The sequence below is a fragment of the Belonocnema kinseyi genome, chromosome 2, assembly GCF_010883055.1.
Source record: "Belonocnema kinseyi isolate 2016_QV_RU_SX_M_011 chromosome 2, B_treatae_v1, whole genome shotgun sequence".
In the NCBI taxonomy this organism is placed as follows: domain Eukaryota; kingdom Metazoa; phylum Arthropoda; class Insecta; order Hymenoptera; family Cynipidae; genus Belonocnema; species Belonocnema kinseyi.
The window spans coordinates 173,550,400-173,564,188 of NC_046658.1; the positions used below are offsets into that span (position 1 = coordinate 173,550,400).

Below are 13,789 nucleotides of genomic sequence, written 5' to 3' on the forward strand. Positions count from 1 at the left end.
TTATTCACAAAAGCGAAATCACTCCACGGTTCACATTACCCCAGTTTACGCCACAATCTTCGTAAAAAATAATATTAAGTCTTCTACAAAAAACTATGTACAAGAAAGTAACTTCATGCTTGGACGTAAGTAGTATAATTTTCAACTAAAAATAAAAATACTTAATGTATATAGACTCACCTCATTTAAGTTCTATGGAAATAAAAAAAAACATATTATTCTTTGAAAACGATTAGTTTATTTATTTCTTAGAATTCAAATAATTTACAGAAGAAATTTTCAGAAACATACGAAATTAGAGACTTAGATTTATAAATTATAGAATTTGGACATTTAGAGATTTTTAAGGTTACTATAGGAAGGAATGGTAGTAGTTTCACATGAAATTTCAAAATATATCAATATTCTTCAGAAATTTATTGGAATATATGTATGCCGCTATGTTTCTTGTATGGGCCTCGTTCACGAGGCCGATTCGCATGTTTATTTTTTTTTGGTTCTGCGCTTTTTGCTTTATCATCTGGTCTTAACTCTGCATATTTGATGATGTTAGTTTTTTGCAGCGCTATATATACAGAATCGATGGAATGTAGAAGTATAATCTCGTGATTGTAATCTTGCAAATTTCTTCCTCCGCGAATAAGGCTCACCTGGCCGAGTGTAAGCCGAACGGTAGACGGAAAAGGAGGTAAACCAAGGCTTCTGTCATACCGGTATGTAGCCCAATGAATGCCATGATTCAATGTATGTACAAAAATCTCATAGTTTTTGAAATTAGTATATGATGGAGTTGTCAACCATCCAGGTACATTGCGGGCCGGGAAAAGATCAGCGGTAAAATGACCGCGATGGTACAATGATACCACTATTCTGCCAGATGGTACATCTGTTTTTATGAGAAAAAGTTGACATATATTAAGTTTGTGTTCACTTTATTTGATATAATATGTTTATTTATATGATTGAATGTACATAATTTACAGACCAAGTTCCAAGAAATACACGAAATTGAAGACTTCAATTTATAAATAATCAAATTTCGATATTCTAAGAATTTCCAGATTACTATTGGAAGAAATGATAGGCTTTTTATGTGGAAATAAATGTGTATGAATATCCCTAACCTACGAGCGTGGGGTGAAAATTTTCCCGTCTGAACTGGAGATCGCGCTGGCAGGTATAATTTTTAACTTGTATTCTATAGTACCATATCACAGAAAAACGCTGGTGTTAAATGTGTTGCAGCTCAAATTTCATTGGTCACTCAATGAGCATTTGAAACAATATTCAAGTCTCAAATGTATTCCTCTGAATGTCGGTGCACGTCTGGGCATCTAGGGAAAAGTATCATATAGATATTGAATTTTGGCTCAATGCCGATAGTTGTGAAATGCTGAATCGCGCTGTCAGCCACCTGAACACCTGTCAAAGCAACTTTTTGCATTGCGGTATTAGACTAAATAATTGTTAATAAAAAAACTAATTGAAATAATAATTGCCTTATTTTCAACTTTCTTTTATTTAACAGTGTATACTCGTCACTTGGAATAAAATGATAACTTTCTAATGCAACTACCAAATGTTAGGTTAGTCATGGCCGTCGATATTTAAACTAAAGCCGGGCTGTGTAGAAAAAGTCATGACCGTCTAAATATACAATTAGGTATTTTCACTTCAACTACCAGCTAACTTTACTTCTTTGGTTACACAAAATCTAGAGGAAATCTTTTTATACAAACAGGCATTAATTAATATACAGACGATCATGACTTAGTTTTTACATCCCGGCTTTAGTGGTTTGAATGTCATGTAGGTTTTGAGTAACCTAAGATTTGGATATTATATCACGCCAAGTACAATTTGTATTTCAAGACACTAAGAGTCGCTGATAAATGGGACGAAATTAAAAGTTAGGTGATTGTTATTATAACATAATTCTTATCAATATCTCTTTCACCCAAATAACGCCCGAAAAAATCATGTTGACAGGTGACTGCCAGTTTGTAGACGACACTTCACGTTGCTCTGGTTGAGAAAAAACTGTGTCTAAATGATGCTTTTCCCCTAGATTCTCCGAACGAACCTGTGTATCTCAAATTTATTGCAAGTCACTTGTACACCGATTTTGGTGTACAATGGAGGATCGGCGATTTTCTGTGATCTAACTAGCTTGCATATCAATTATCAAGTCGATTTCTCTTTAGTATACATTTGAGAGCCTACTGAACAATACACCTCGATTGTTTGTGCAAAAATGAAAAATCAGAGAAGCGTGCGGGGCCATTAATTACTTATATTTAAAAAGCCTAACACCAAGTTAAATCAAAGAAGAAATGTATTCCATACTAAAAGAGCTTTTTCCATCATGTTCGACGGTTGAACAGTGGGTTTCTGAATCTAAGTATGCTCCCACGAGAACTTTTGACGAACCTCGTTTAGGACGCCCCGTTGAGGTCGTAACTCTCGAAATGATAAAAAAATTCAAAAAATAGTGATAGAGGATCGCAGATTAAAGGTAAGTGAGATAGCTGAGGCTACTTGGATTTGAGCTAAGCGTGTACGCAATATTTTACATAAATATTTGGGCATAAAGAAGCACTGTGCTAGGTGTTTGCCGAATTTGCTACGAGTCGATCAAAAATCGTCGACAACACACCTTCTCATTAGTGGGTCGTTGCGATGGCTGAAATCCATTAATTAAGGTTGTAGTTGTTTCCCTATCCACCATATTCACCAGATTTTTCCCCTAGCAACTACCAGCTGTTTCCTAACCCTAAAAAATTGCTCGAGGGTAAAAAAATTCAGAGCAACGAGGAAGTCATCGATGTCGTAAAGTAGTATTTTGAGGGACTTGACGAATCGCTCTATTAAAATGCATTAGAGAACCGTTATGGGAAATGTATTTGTCTTGAGGCAGATTATGTTGAAAAATGAAGTGAAAAAAGCGAAAATTTTTTTTTCCTTATCAGGCCGGAAACTTTTCACCCCATCCTCTAATTACGCTCTAAATTTAAATCATCAAAAATTTCAGTGATTCAGTAAATCGAGCACGTTTTAACTGACAACTTGGTCATTTTGACTTGCAGAACAGTCGGTTTGACTGAACAATCAGTAAATGATATTTTTTAAAATACTAATAAGATTTCTGCCTCGGCACAGGTAAATTTGTATCTTTCCTAAGGGGCAGTTCTTGTGTTGATGAAATCGTTTCAGTTTGAATTTTGCTCATCAAAGATAATGTATGGTGCGTTGTGCTGAGTGTAAATTTATCGTGCAAAACTAATTTTTTTATGATTAGAGTGTTTTTCTGGTAGATGAGTATTTTACAGTGTCAACAATTAAACAAAAAAGTAAGCATAAATCTTGCATTACTTCTAACATTAAATTTTAATGTTTGCAGTGTTATAGTTTTTATATTTCACAATTCTTCGAAATCTCCAAATAAATATTAATGAATTCGTTTAAATTTCACTACAACATTATAGAATCCCATGCAATTAGGTAAAATTTAATTATATTCCTTGAATTCCTTTGCAATATTTTAAATTCTATAAAATATTTTAAAACCCTTTTAAATCCATTAAAATAGCTTCTTGAAAGAATTCGAAATCCTTTAAAATCAGCGGCTGCGAATAAATATTTTATAATTGCTGACAGCCGAAATATCGGAATAGCTGACAATAAATTTCACCTTGCAGCTTTTGATACCCTTTTTGAAATACACTATAATTTCCATTAATAATTTTGACGATAATTTCATAGTCATATTTCTATAATGTGCCTGAAACAAGGTCTGAAAATTCAGTAACAACTTTAAATATTTTACTCTGCAATATTGAATAAATTATTAACATTAATATTATGAATGATTATATCATTAGTTCCTATATTTTTTATAAACAGAGTGCTAGCATAAAAAATAAACATTGTTTGAATAAGAATATTTATATAAACGAAAATTATTTGTATTTTAAAATTTCTAATTCATTTCCCCATTTTATTAAATAATTATAATAAGACATAAACGACTGATTTAATCAATGAAAGGTACAGTTTATATAATTACAACGAAATTCAAAGTAAATAAATAAATTTGTTTAATTAACAAAAAATACAAACTTTTCATTGCATGGCATTTTTATATAATTATATTCGTGTCGAATTTGTCAATTTATACCTCTAAAGTCAAATTCTTGCGTCCATGGACCTTAGCCTTCAAATTCTATGAGTACATTTTCCGAAATTTAGGATGTCGATTTCCCATAATACGGCTAAAAGCCTAGTTTTTGACTGTTCCTGATTTTTCGTATTGTCATATTTTCAAACAATTTTCCACTGTTGTATTCTATATAGAAGTGTTTAGTGTCGCTGATCATGAATCTGGAATCAGATTTGCAAAATTCAAGTTGGCGGATCTAAGATCGCTGTTAAAATTTCTGCAACAATCCGATTTTCTCAAAAATTCACCAATGGAGGTTTCCGGCATTGGTAATGACATGTCCGAAATCCGATTTGCAAAATTCAATGAAAATAAATAAATATATAACATTTCTCTTGCAAAGGTTCACTTTCCTGAAGGAATTTTTGTAAAATTAGGAATGTTTCAATCACTTTTGGCAGTGGTATTCGAACCAGGATCTCGATTTCGAAAATCTGATGATGGATTCGTCATCAGCGTCCCCAAAACCCCCATGTGCAAATTTGTGTAAAAATTGGAATATTTAAGTAATTTTTGTCAGCGGTATTTGATCCGCCATCTTAAATTTTGAAAATATCATCACGAATTCGTCATTAGCGGCCTCAAAGACCCCCATATGGGAATTTTTATAAAAGCTAAATGTATCAGTACTTTTTCCAGCTATATTCGACCCGCCATCTTGAATTTGGCAAATCAGATTTCGGATTTGTGATAAGAGGCCTCAAAAACTCCTATATCTATGCATTTATGGGGATTTATTTGAAAATATTGTTGCAATACGAAAAATCAGGAATAGCAAAAAAAACCTGGCTTTCAGCCGCCATATTGGATACCGCCGACCTGAATTTTAGAAAAAACCTATAGATTTTGAAGCTTGGGTTCCATGGATGCAAAATTGTACATTTTAGAATGCTTTTTAAATTCGTACTTTTTGTTAAATAAACGAATGTAATTATTTTATGTAAAATGTTTTCGCAATTCCGGAATTTTTTAAAAATTTTGAACAAACGGACGTTTGGTCCTTAATGGGTTGATAAGTTCTTTGATATATTCTTGGCTAGATACGTTCTTTGTAAAAGCTCAACCCGGTTTCAGACAAAATGTAAATACCTCTTGCAATAATATTAGCTGGGAATGGTGTGACTTCTGGGAGTGATGGAATAACAGTCGCAGAAAGGATTTCTCTAGTTCCTTTTACTGCTACATATATGCGATTCACGTAATATCCAGTAACAGATAACGTTTGATCGTAAGTGTGAAAATGAGCCGTATCAGTCTGAAAGTTTAAATTGCCTAACGTCATAGTAGCATTCTCCAGAAGAGGAGCTTGAATTATCCAGGTGTCCGGGACATGTATAGTCTGATGATTTAAATTATTAAATGTATGTATATAAACCGCATAGTGTTTAAAATCCTTAGTTGGTGTATTCTCCACCCATTCAGGTGTAATGTGGGCCTGATAGAGAAAAGCAGTAAGCTCTTGTGAATCCCTTAATTGCAGATCAACAATACCTGTTCGACCACCTATTCCTGTAAGCAAAAAATGATCATTTATCAAATTTATGGTCACTAGTAATTTGAAAATTTAGAAATTTTAAACAATGAAGTATTTCTCGAATCTCGTAGCTTTCAATTTTCTAATTAATTTAAATTAAGAAAATTTAAGAAATGTTTATGGGTTCCTGTGATATGATTGAACAATTTTAAACATGTATTAGCCGTGTTGCAGTCGGCACAGATACGTTAGAGGATTTCCATTAACTTGAAAATTGTAAACAATATCTTTCTTTTGTTATACTTTTCATTTATCACCTATTCGATTTGCATACAATTTTTAAATCAATAAATAATATACAGCTCGACCAAAGTAGTTTCTTTTGATAAATTATTGGTTAACAAATTTGCAAACAAATAGCTTAATTTTAGCCAAAGAAATTAAGTTTGAATAGGAAGTAAATTTTTTCAAAAAGGGCAAATTTTTAATAACAGAAACGAATTTGTACAAAAGTAGTAAACTTTTAACTTAAAATTTTTTTCTACGTAATATTGAAAACTTAAGGCGCTTCCTTAGGCTTGAATTTTAGCACAAGTATTTCACAAATAAGCTTTTCTCCTACAAGTATGGATTGTTTGGCTTCATAGTTCAAACACATAATATAAAGGTCTCAATACAAAATTAAAAAGAAAGCTTTTTCGAAAAATGGTCTTGTCATTGCTTTTTTTCTATTATAAGCAAATATTATGCATTTTGTGCACCTAAGAAGAAGCAAGCCCTCACCATTAGTGTACCCATGGTTCATTACATAACGAGGAGAAGACTTTAAAAAATTTCATAGAAAATCGATTTATCTGTTCAATTTTGCTTGAGAGTTTTGGTATTTTTTCATTCACTTAAAAATTAAAATATATTAATTCACAACCAAGAAGTTGAATTTGATAATGAAGATAAAAATTCAACTCGGTATAAACCAGCGTGGAATAAGTTTAATGGGTAACAATGGGTCAAGCATGGCTAATGGTCCCTCTGCCACGCTTCGAACGCGGTCGAACGCGACTTGGTTGAAATTGAACTTTGGCCAAATTTTCAAAGCTGGACAGAATCTACTAAATTCTCCTTACTTTTTAGAAAGAGTGGGTAGATAAATATTTTCTTTTATTGAACTTTGCGCAATTTTTTAAAAAAACCCGCATGGAAGAAGATAGCATGATTCAAACATGGCAAGACACTTGGATTTATCTGGCTAAATCTAAATCACCGTCTCCAGCACCAGGTAGTTTAATACGTATCAAAGAAAAATTAAAAAATTTAAGTTTACTAAATAATGAAAGAAATTCCAAATGGTGGAATCGACGACCCGGGTATACTGGGCAGCTCACCAGGTAGTTTTGCACGTATTCTACGAGAACTTTTTAAGAAATCAAATTGTGCTAACTGTGAAAATAACTACCATTGAGGAGACAAAGATCCGTGCGAATCAGATCGAACACTTGGTAGTTCAATACTTATTCTTTAATACTCGTACTTTTGAAAGATTTAAATTTTGTAAATAGCGAAAACAATTCCAATTAGTATGTCGACGGCCAGACTGCAACATACAATATAACAGCCGAAATATCTATCAGATGGTATACATGCCAGAAATAAACACCAAATAATTACGTGAATGGCATCTTGAATGACCATATTGCTCAATGCGGCGCAAGAGGTCGTCCGCTTACGATTGGTATTCATTTTCAGGGATAGAACAATTTAAATACTTTGAAAGTTCTCGTATTAAACGTGCTAAACTACCTGGTGCGCGACCCGACTTCAATTCTAGAAAAGATCTCGTAGAAAACGTATTAAATTACCTGATGCTCGATACGGTGACCCGAATCGTCGACTCAATATTTTTAGGTCTTTTGGCAGTTGGCACAAAATAAATTTAAAAAATCCTCGTAGAATATCTCCTAAAACACTTGGTGCGCGACTCGTTGTATCTGGGTCGTCGACTTAACATTTGCAATTGTTTTGAGTATTTACAAAATTAAAATTTTTTTAAAGTTTTCCTAAATTAATCAATAAGGTACCTGTAGCTCGATACGGTGCACCCTTATCGTCGACTTTTCAATGGTAGTTAATTTGGTAGATACCACAATTTAAATTCTTAAATAGTTATTGTAGAATACGTGCTAAACCACTCGGGACGAAATCTGGTGCACTTACGTCGTCGAAACGCCATTTAGAATTGTTTTTGTTATTTACAAAATTTAAATGATGAAAAAGTTCTGGTAGAATACGCATTAAAGTATCTGGTGCTCGATCCGGTACACCCGGATCGTCGACTTAACATTAGTAGTTAATTTCACAGTTAGCACAATATAAACTCTCAATAAGTTTCCGTGGAATACGTGCTAAGCTACATGGTGCGCGACCCGGTTTACCCGGATCGTCGGCTTCTCATTATTATTTATTTTATTAGTTGACACAATTTAAATTTCTAAAAAGTTTTCGTATAATACGAGCTAAAGTACCTGGTGTTCGATCCGGTACACCCGGATCGTCGACTTATCATGGGTAGTTATTTTTGCAGTTGGTACAATTAAAAATTTTTTTTAATCTCATAGAATTTTAATCTCATAGAATATTAGAGAAGTTCTTGTTGACTACGTAATAAAGTACCTGGTGATCGATTCGTTGCACCCTGATCCTCGACTTGTTATTAGTACTTACTTTGGTAGTAGGCACAATTTAAATTCTAGAAAAGTTTTCGTAGAATACGTTCTAAGCTACCTGGTGCGCGACTCTGTTCACTTGCATCCGAGGCTTTTCATTGGAAGTTATTTTGGCAGTTAGCAGAATTCAAATTCTTGAAAAGTTTTCTTAGAATACTTGCTAAACTACCTGGTGCGCCACCTGGTACACCCAGGTCGTCGACTCACCATTAGGAATGTTTTTCGTTATTCACAAAATTCTAATTTCTAAAAGGTTCTTGTGGAATACCTTATAAAGTACCTGGTGCTCGATCCGGTGGAGCTGGATCGTCGACTTATCATTAGTAGTTATTTTAGCAGTTGGCATCATTTAAATTCTCAAAAAGTTTTTGTAGAATACGTGCTAAACTACCTGGTGCTAGACCCGGTACACCCGTATCGTCGACTTATCATTGGTAGTCAATTTGACAGTTAGTACAATATAAATTCTCAACAAGATTTCGTAGAATACGTGCTAAGCTGCATGGTGCGCGATCTGGTTCACTCGTAACGTCGGCTCCTTATTTGTAGTTATTTTGGCAGTTGGAACTATATAAATTTCTGAGAAGTACTCGTGTAATATGTGCTAAACTACCTGGTGCGCCACCCGGTGTAACCGCTTCGTTGCCTCACGATTTGGAATTGTTTTCGTTATTCAGAAAATTTAAATTTTGCGAAAGTTCTAGTAGAATACGTATTAAACTACATGGTGCTCAATCCAGTGCAACCTGATCTTTGACACACAATTTATAGTTATGTTGTCTCTTCAAATTTAAAATTTTTTAAAGTTCTTGTACAATATGTGTTAAGCTACCTGAGGCGCGACCCAGTGCACCCAGGTCGTCGACTAACCATTTAGAATTGTTTTCGTTATTCAACAAATTAAAATTTTTTTAAGTTCTTGTAGAATAATATTAAAGCATTTGGTACTCGATTCGGTGCACCCAGATCGTCGACTTGTCATTGGCAGTTATTTTCACAGTTGGTGCAATTTAAACTCTAAAAAGGTTTTCGCAGAATACATGCTAAGCTACTAGGCAGTCTGATAAGTACCTGAAAATTCTAAGAGATGGCATTAGTATTCAGTAATGTGAACCATTTTCGTCGAGCTTGATCCTTCAAATGACGCCTGTCAAAACTTCAGCCATTTATGTTTACGCATTTACCAGTTACAGCACTGAGTAGCGACTAACCTCCGAGTTTTTTTTAATTTGGAAAAATCTGAGTTTCGAGTTTTGATCAAACACTACTATCTTCGCAAGAAAACGATATCCGAAACCAAGGCCAAGCTGGATAAGTATTACCCGGACTCTGCACCGTCGATTGGAACGATTCATAAGTGGTTTACCGAGTTTCGTTGTGGCCGTACGAGCACAGTTGATGCTGAACGATCTGGGCGCCCAAAAGAGGTCACTACACCAGAAAATGTCGAAAAAATCCATGATATGATGTTGAATGATCCCAAAGTGAAATTGAGAGAGGTAGCTAATGCTGTAGACATATCATTGGAACGTGTAAGCAATATCGTGCACTCAGTTTTGGGCATGAAGAAGATCTGCGCGCGATGGTTGCCGCGTTTGCTCGCGGTGGACCAAAAACGAATTCGTGTGATAACTTCCCAGCAGAAAAAAAAGGCAAAACAGTGAGTTCCACCGGGCCAAAGTGCTCCGAAGCGTCCATAAACGCAATAATGGGTCGGAAAAGTTATGGCCTCCGTATTTTGGGATGCACATGACATAATATTCGTGTACTATCTTGAAAAAGGTAAAACCATAACCGGAGCATACTATTCATCATTATTGAACCGATTGAAAATCGAAATCGCCGAAAAACGACCGCATTTGAAGAAAAAAAAACCGATTTATTATCACGACAATGCGCCTGTTCATTCATGCTTAGTTGTACAAGCAAAATTGCATGAAATCGGCTGCGAATTGGTCCCTCAGCCACCGTATTCACCAGACCTGGCCCCTAGCGACTATTACTTGTTCCCTAACCTAAAGAGATGGCTCACCGGTAAGCGTTTTTACTCAAATGAGAAGCTCATAGCTGAAACTGAGGCGTATTTTGGAGACCTTCCGATCGAGTACTTTTCGGACGATGTCAAAAAGTTAGAAAATCGTTGGACTCGCTGCATCGACCTAAAAGGAGAGTATGTTGAAAAATAAAACCGACTTTGGCCAAAAAAACGTATCCGTGTTTCATTTTGCAGGGACCTATCAGACTGCCTAGTACCTGGTGCTCGGTCAGATGCGCCCTGATCTTCAACTCAGAATTTTCAGTTATTTTGACTGTTATAACAATTTAAATTCTGAAAAAGTTCTTTTAGAGTACATGCTACGCTATCTGTTGCGCGATCCGGTACACCCGGGTAATGAACTTTCCATTAAGATACTGAAGAATATTCATTTGTATTAAATATTTTCTAAACATGAAAGATAGACAAGAGCAAGGCTTGCGCCATGTTAGCATTCCGTCCTGATCCATGCTTCAGCCAGATATTTCCAAGTGTCTTGCCACGCTTGAGCCATACAAACTTCTTTTATGCGCGTTCTTAAAAAAATTTCGCAAAGTCCCAAAAAAGAAAATATTTATCCATTATTTTATACTAAAAAGTAAGAAAAATTTAGTAGATTCTGTCCATCTTTGAAAATTTGGCCAAAGTTCAATTTCAACCAAGTTACGTTTGACCGTCGGCGAAGCATGTCGATGAAGCCATTAGCGATGCTTGACCCATTTTTGATAACCAGAGCACAACCGTGGGGCGACCGCAGTTAAATATTGACCCAATCTTGAGCCACGTTTACTCCACGCTTACCCCACGCTCACCCCACGTTTATGCCATTGCAGGAAATATCTAAATTTTGAGTTAAAAGAATATTCTTGCATCCGAGTAGTTGAATTTCCAAACAAATTGTTCTAATTAAAACTAAGAAAGATAACTTTTGAACAAAAACTTGAAAAGTTACATTTTCCATAAACAAAATTAATTCTAAAAAAACTAAACTTCTACAAAATACGTCAGCTTTGAATGAAAACGTGAAAATCTTATCGTACAACAAAATAGCTAAATTTTTATTCTAGGTAATTAACTTCCTAAAACCAAAGAGATAATACAAAATTGAAGGAATTTTCGGCGTTCTACGCAGGCACACTTGAACATTTTTAGTCTTCATTCGTCTTCTGCATTCTTGAATAATAATTTAAATATAATATTAAACTTACCAGCAGGAGGAACGTAGTCGGGAAACTCCATGCACTTCGATTCCTGCAGGAATGCAGTGAATGCGAGGAGAAGACTAGCACCACTAATCTTCATTTTTTCGGACGAAGAAGCTAATAACAGAACTCAATTAAAAAATCACTGTTAAGTAGTTGCTTGATAAATTCTTGATATTCATACCAACATTTTCAAAGCCTAAATAACCAGTTTTGTTTCATCTTTAAAATAATAATTAGTGTGGAAAGAGAAAAATTGTTTATCGCACATCTTAAACTTTTCCGTATTTGCCAAACTGAATAACCAAAGTGCCTGTAGCGTAATGAAAACTTGTAGTATGTCGAAAAGAGGAAATAAAATAATTTTTCTGTGGTGATTAACTTTTGAATAAATAAAAATTTTCAAATGCAGATAGAATAATATTTCAAAATCATGATAAGACAGTATTTTTTCTGAAACAAAATTTTAATTGTTATTTTCAAAGAGTTCACTTTTTAATATTTTTAGCATTAAAAAAAATATTCTTTTGAATCATATGCATGATTTCATTGTAAGAACTGTAATGAAATTTTGGGAGCAGATAATAAAATATTTGGATAATTTATGAAAATGAACCATACAGAATTTTAAGTTTCCATAAATTACCTGAAATCTTACGATAAATTACCAACAATTTCATAAATTTGCGGAAATTTAAAAAAATGTTTTTAATTAAATTTTGGACAATTTATAGGAAGTTACTATATTTACCTTTAATTTTTAGGGTATTTTTGATTATTCTAATTGAGATGAAAATGTAAAAATATAAACTTGAAACTAAAAAAGGAAACATTGCAGTTAAAGTCTGTCAAATTTTCTTACATTTATCAGACTTTTAGGCCTGTCAGCTATAGCAATTTTGTTAGCAAATTCGTTTCAGGCTTATTAACGTAAAATATATTGATCTTTAAAATGATTATTAGTACGAATTCAACACCAGTGTTTTAATAGCTTCCCACCGTTTATTACTAATGAATAACTTGATTAATTAGCAGGAGCAACATTATGTATTGTTGATGCATATCAGCGAATCGAATCTAATTTAAGATCTAACTATATGAGAAATTTATTTCATAAATTTGTGAAAATATTTTAAATAAAGGCCTGTACCCTTCTAGAAATAATCAATTAAGATCGATAAGAAACAATGCAACTGATATCTCAATCGTTCCGAATCGTGTTTCTTAAGTGTGCCAAAACGATTGGCCGTGATTGAGCATTTTCAATTTCCAATTGCTTCCAATTGGGCACTTGGAATTTGTCACGTGATAGCAGAACTTTTGTTTGAGGGGAGTTCTTTAAAGAAAGTTATTTACTTTTTCGGAATAATATAAATTTTAAACAGAATATATTATGAAGCAAAGTAAATAAACATTTTGTAAATCATTTTTACCAGATGAAAATGGTGCTACGAAAAAAATGTGCTAATAGTATTCTTTGTTAAAAATATAAAATCAGATACAGGATAAAAATAACAAATTTGATTTTGTAATAACGAAGCAAAATAATTATTTTTTATTATGCGCCCTTGGATTGTTTATTTTAGTGAAAATGTTTATAAATCTTTATAAGTTTTAAAATCGGTTAAGATTTAAAAAAAAAAAGTAAGCGAATAATTTTGAACGTGAAACTTCAGAAAAGCGATTGAAATATTATTTTATTATTTCAAAATGTCAAAATGTTATTAATTGAATAAAATTAAACAATTAAAAATTAATATTAGAGATAAATTTTTCTGTAGTCAGAAAGAAGTCTCAATTCTTAATTATTCGCAATTATTAACACAAAAATTCATATTATAAAAAGCAGTTTTTATTAATTCAACTTTCTAAATTTTTAGTTTATTGAAATATAAGTACTCAAAATGATGGACACAATTCTTTCTAAATTGAACAGTGAATTTACATCAATGCCGGTGTTATTATATTGGGTAATCCTTAGATTATGACTTCCCCTTTACCAATAATGATTGACATTAAACGAACTTTAATATATGTAAAAGTGACAAGCCTTCCAGAAACTTTTTTATTAATAAAACATTTTGAAATTGTACGATATCAAATCAGAAGCCTTTATCTTTTTTTGATTTCAAATTATGC

The 13,789-nt window shown here is 33.4% G+C and overlaps 1 protein-coding gene across 1 annotated transcript; it reads right to left on the bottom strand.

Annotated features, from left to right (window-relative positions):
* Positions 1–349: 349 nt before the first annotated feature.
* On the bottom strand, positions 350–11,973 carry LOC117168045. Its single transcript, XM_033353387.1, has 3 exons — positions 11,657–11,973; positions 5,309–5,728; positions 350–886 (listed from the first exon to the last, which is right to left on the bottom strand). The coding sequence occupies exons 1-3, from the start codon at positions 11,748–11,750 to the stop codon at positions 417–419; spliced, it is 984 nt and encodes a 327-aa protein (XP_033209278.1). The 5' UTR covers positions 11,751–11,973; the 3' UTR covers positions 350–416.
* Between the last annotated feature and the right edge of the window lie 1,816 nt (positions 11,974–13,789).

Excerpts from the sequence above, each read along its gene's own strand:
- LOC117168045 (XM_033353387.1), bottom strand. The coding sequence starts at position 11,750 with ATGAAGATTAGTGGTGCTAGTCTTCTCCTCGCATTCACTGCATTCCTG. Across the intron at positions 5,729-11,656 it reads CGACTACGTTCCTCCTGCTG|GAATAGGTGGTCGAACAGGT; the intron begins GTAAGTTTAATA and ends TTTTGCTTACAG. Across the intron at positions 887-5,308 it reads AGCTAATATTATTGCAAGAG|ATGTACCATCTGGCAGAATA; the intron begins GTATTTACATTT and ends TCATAAAAACAG.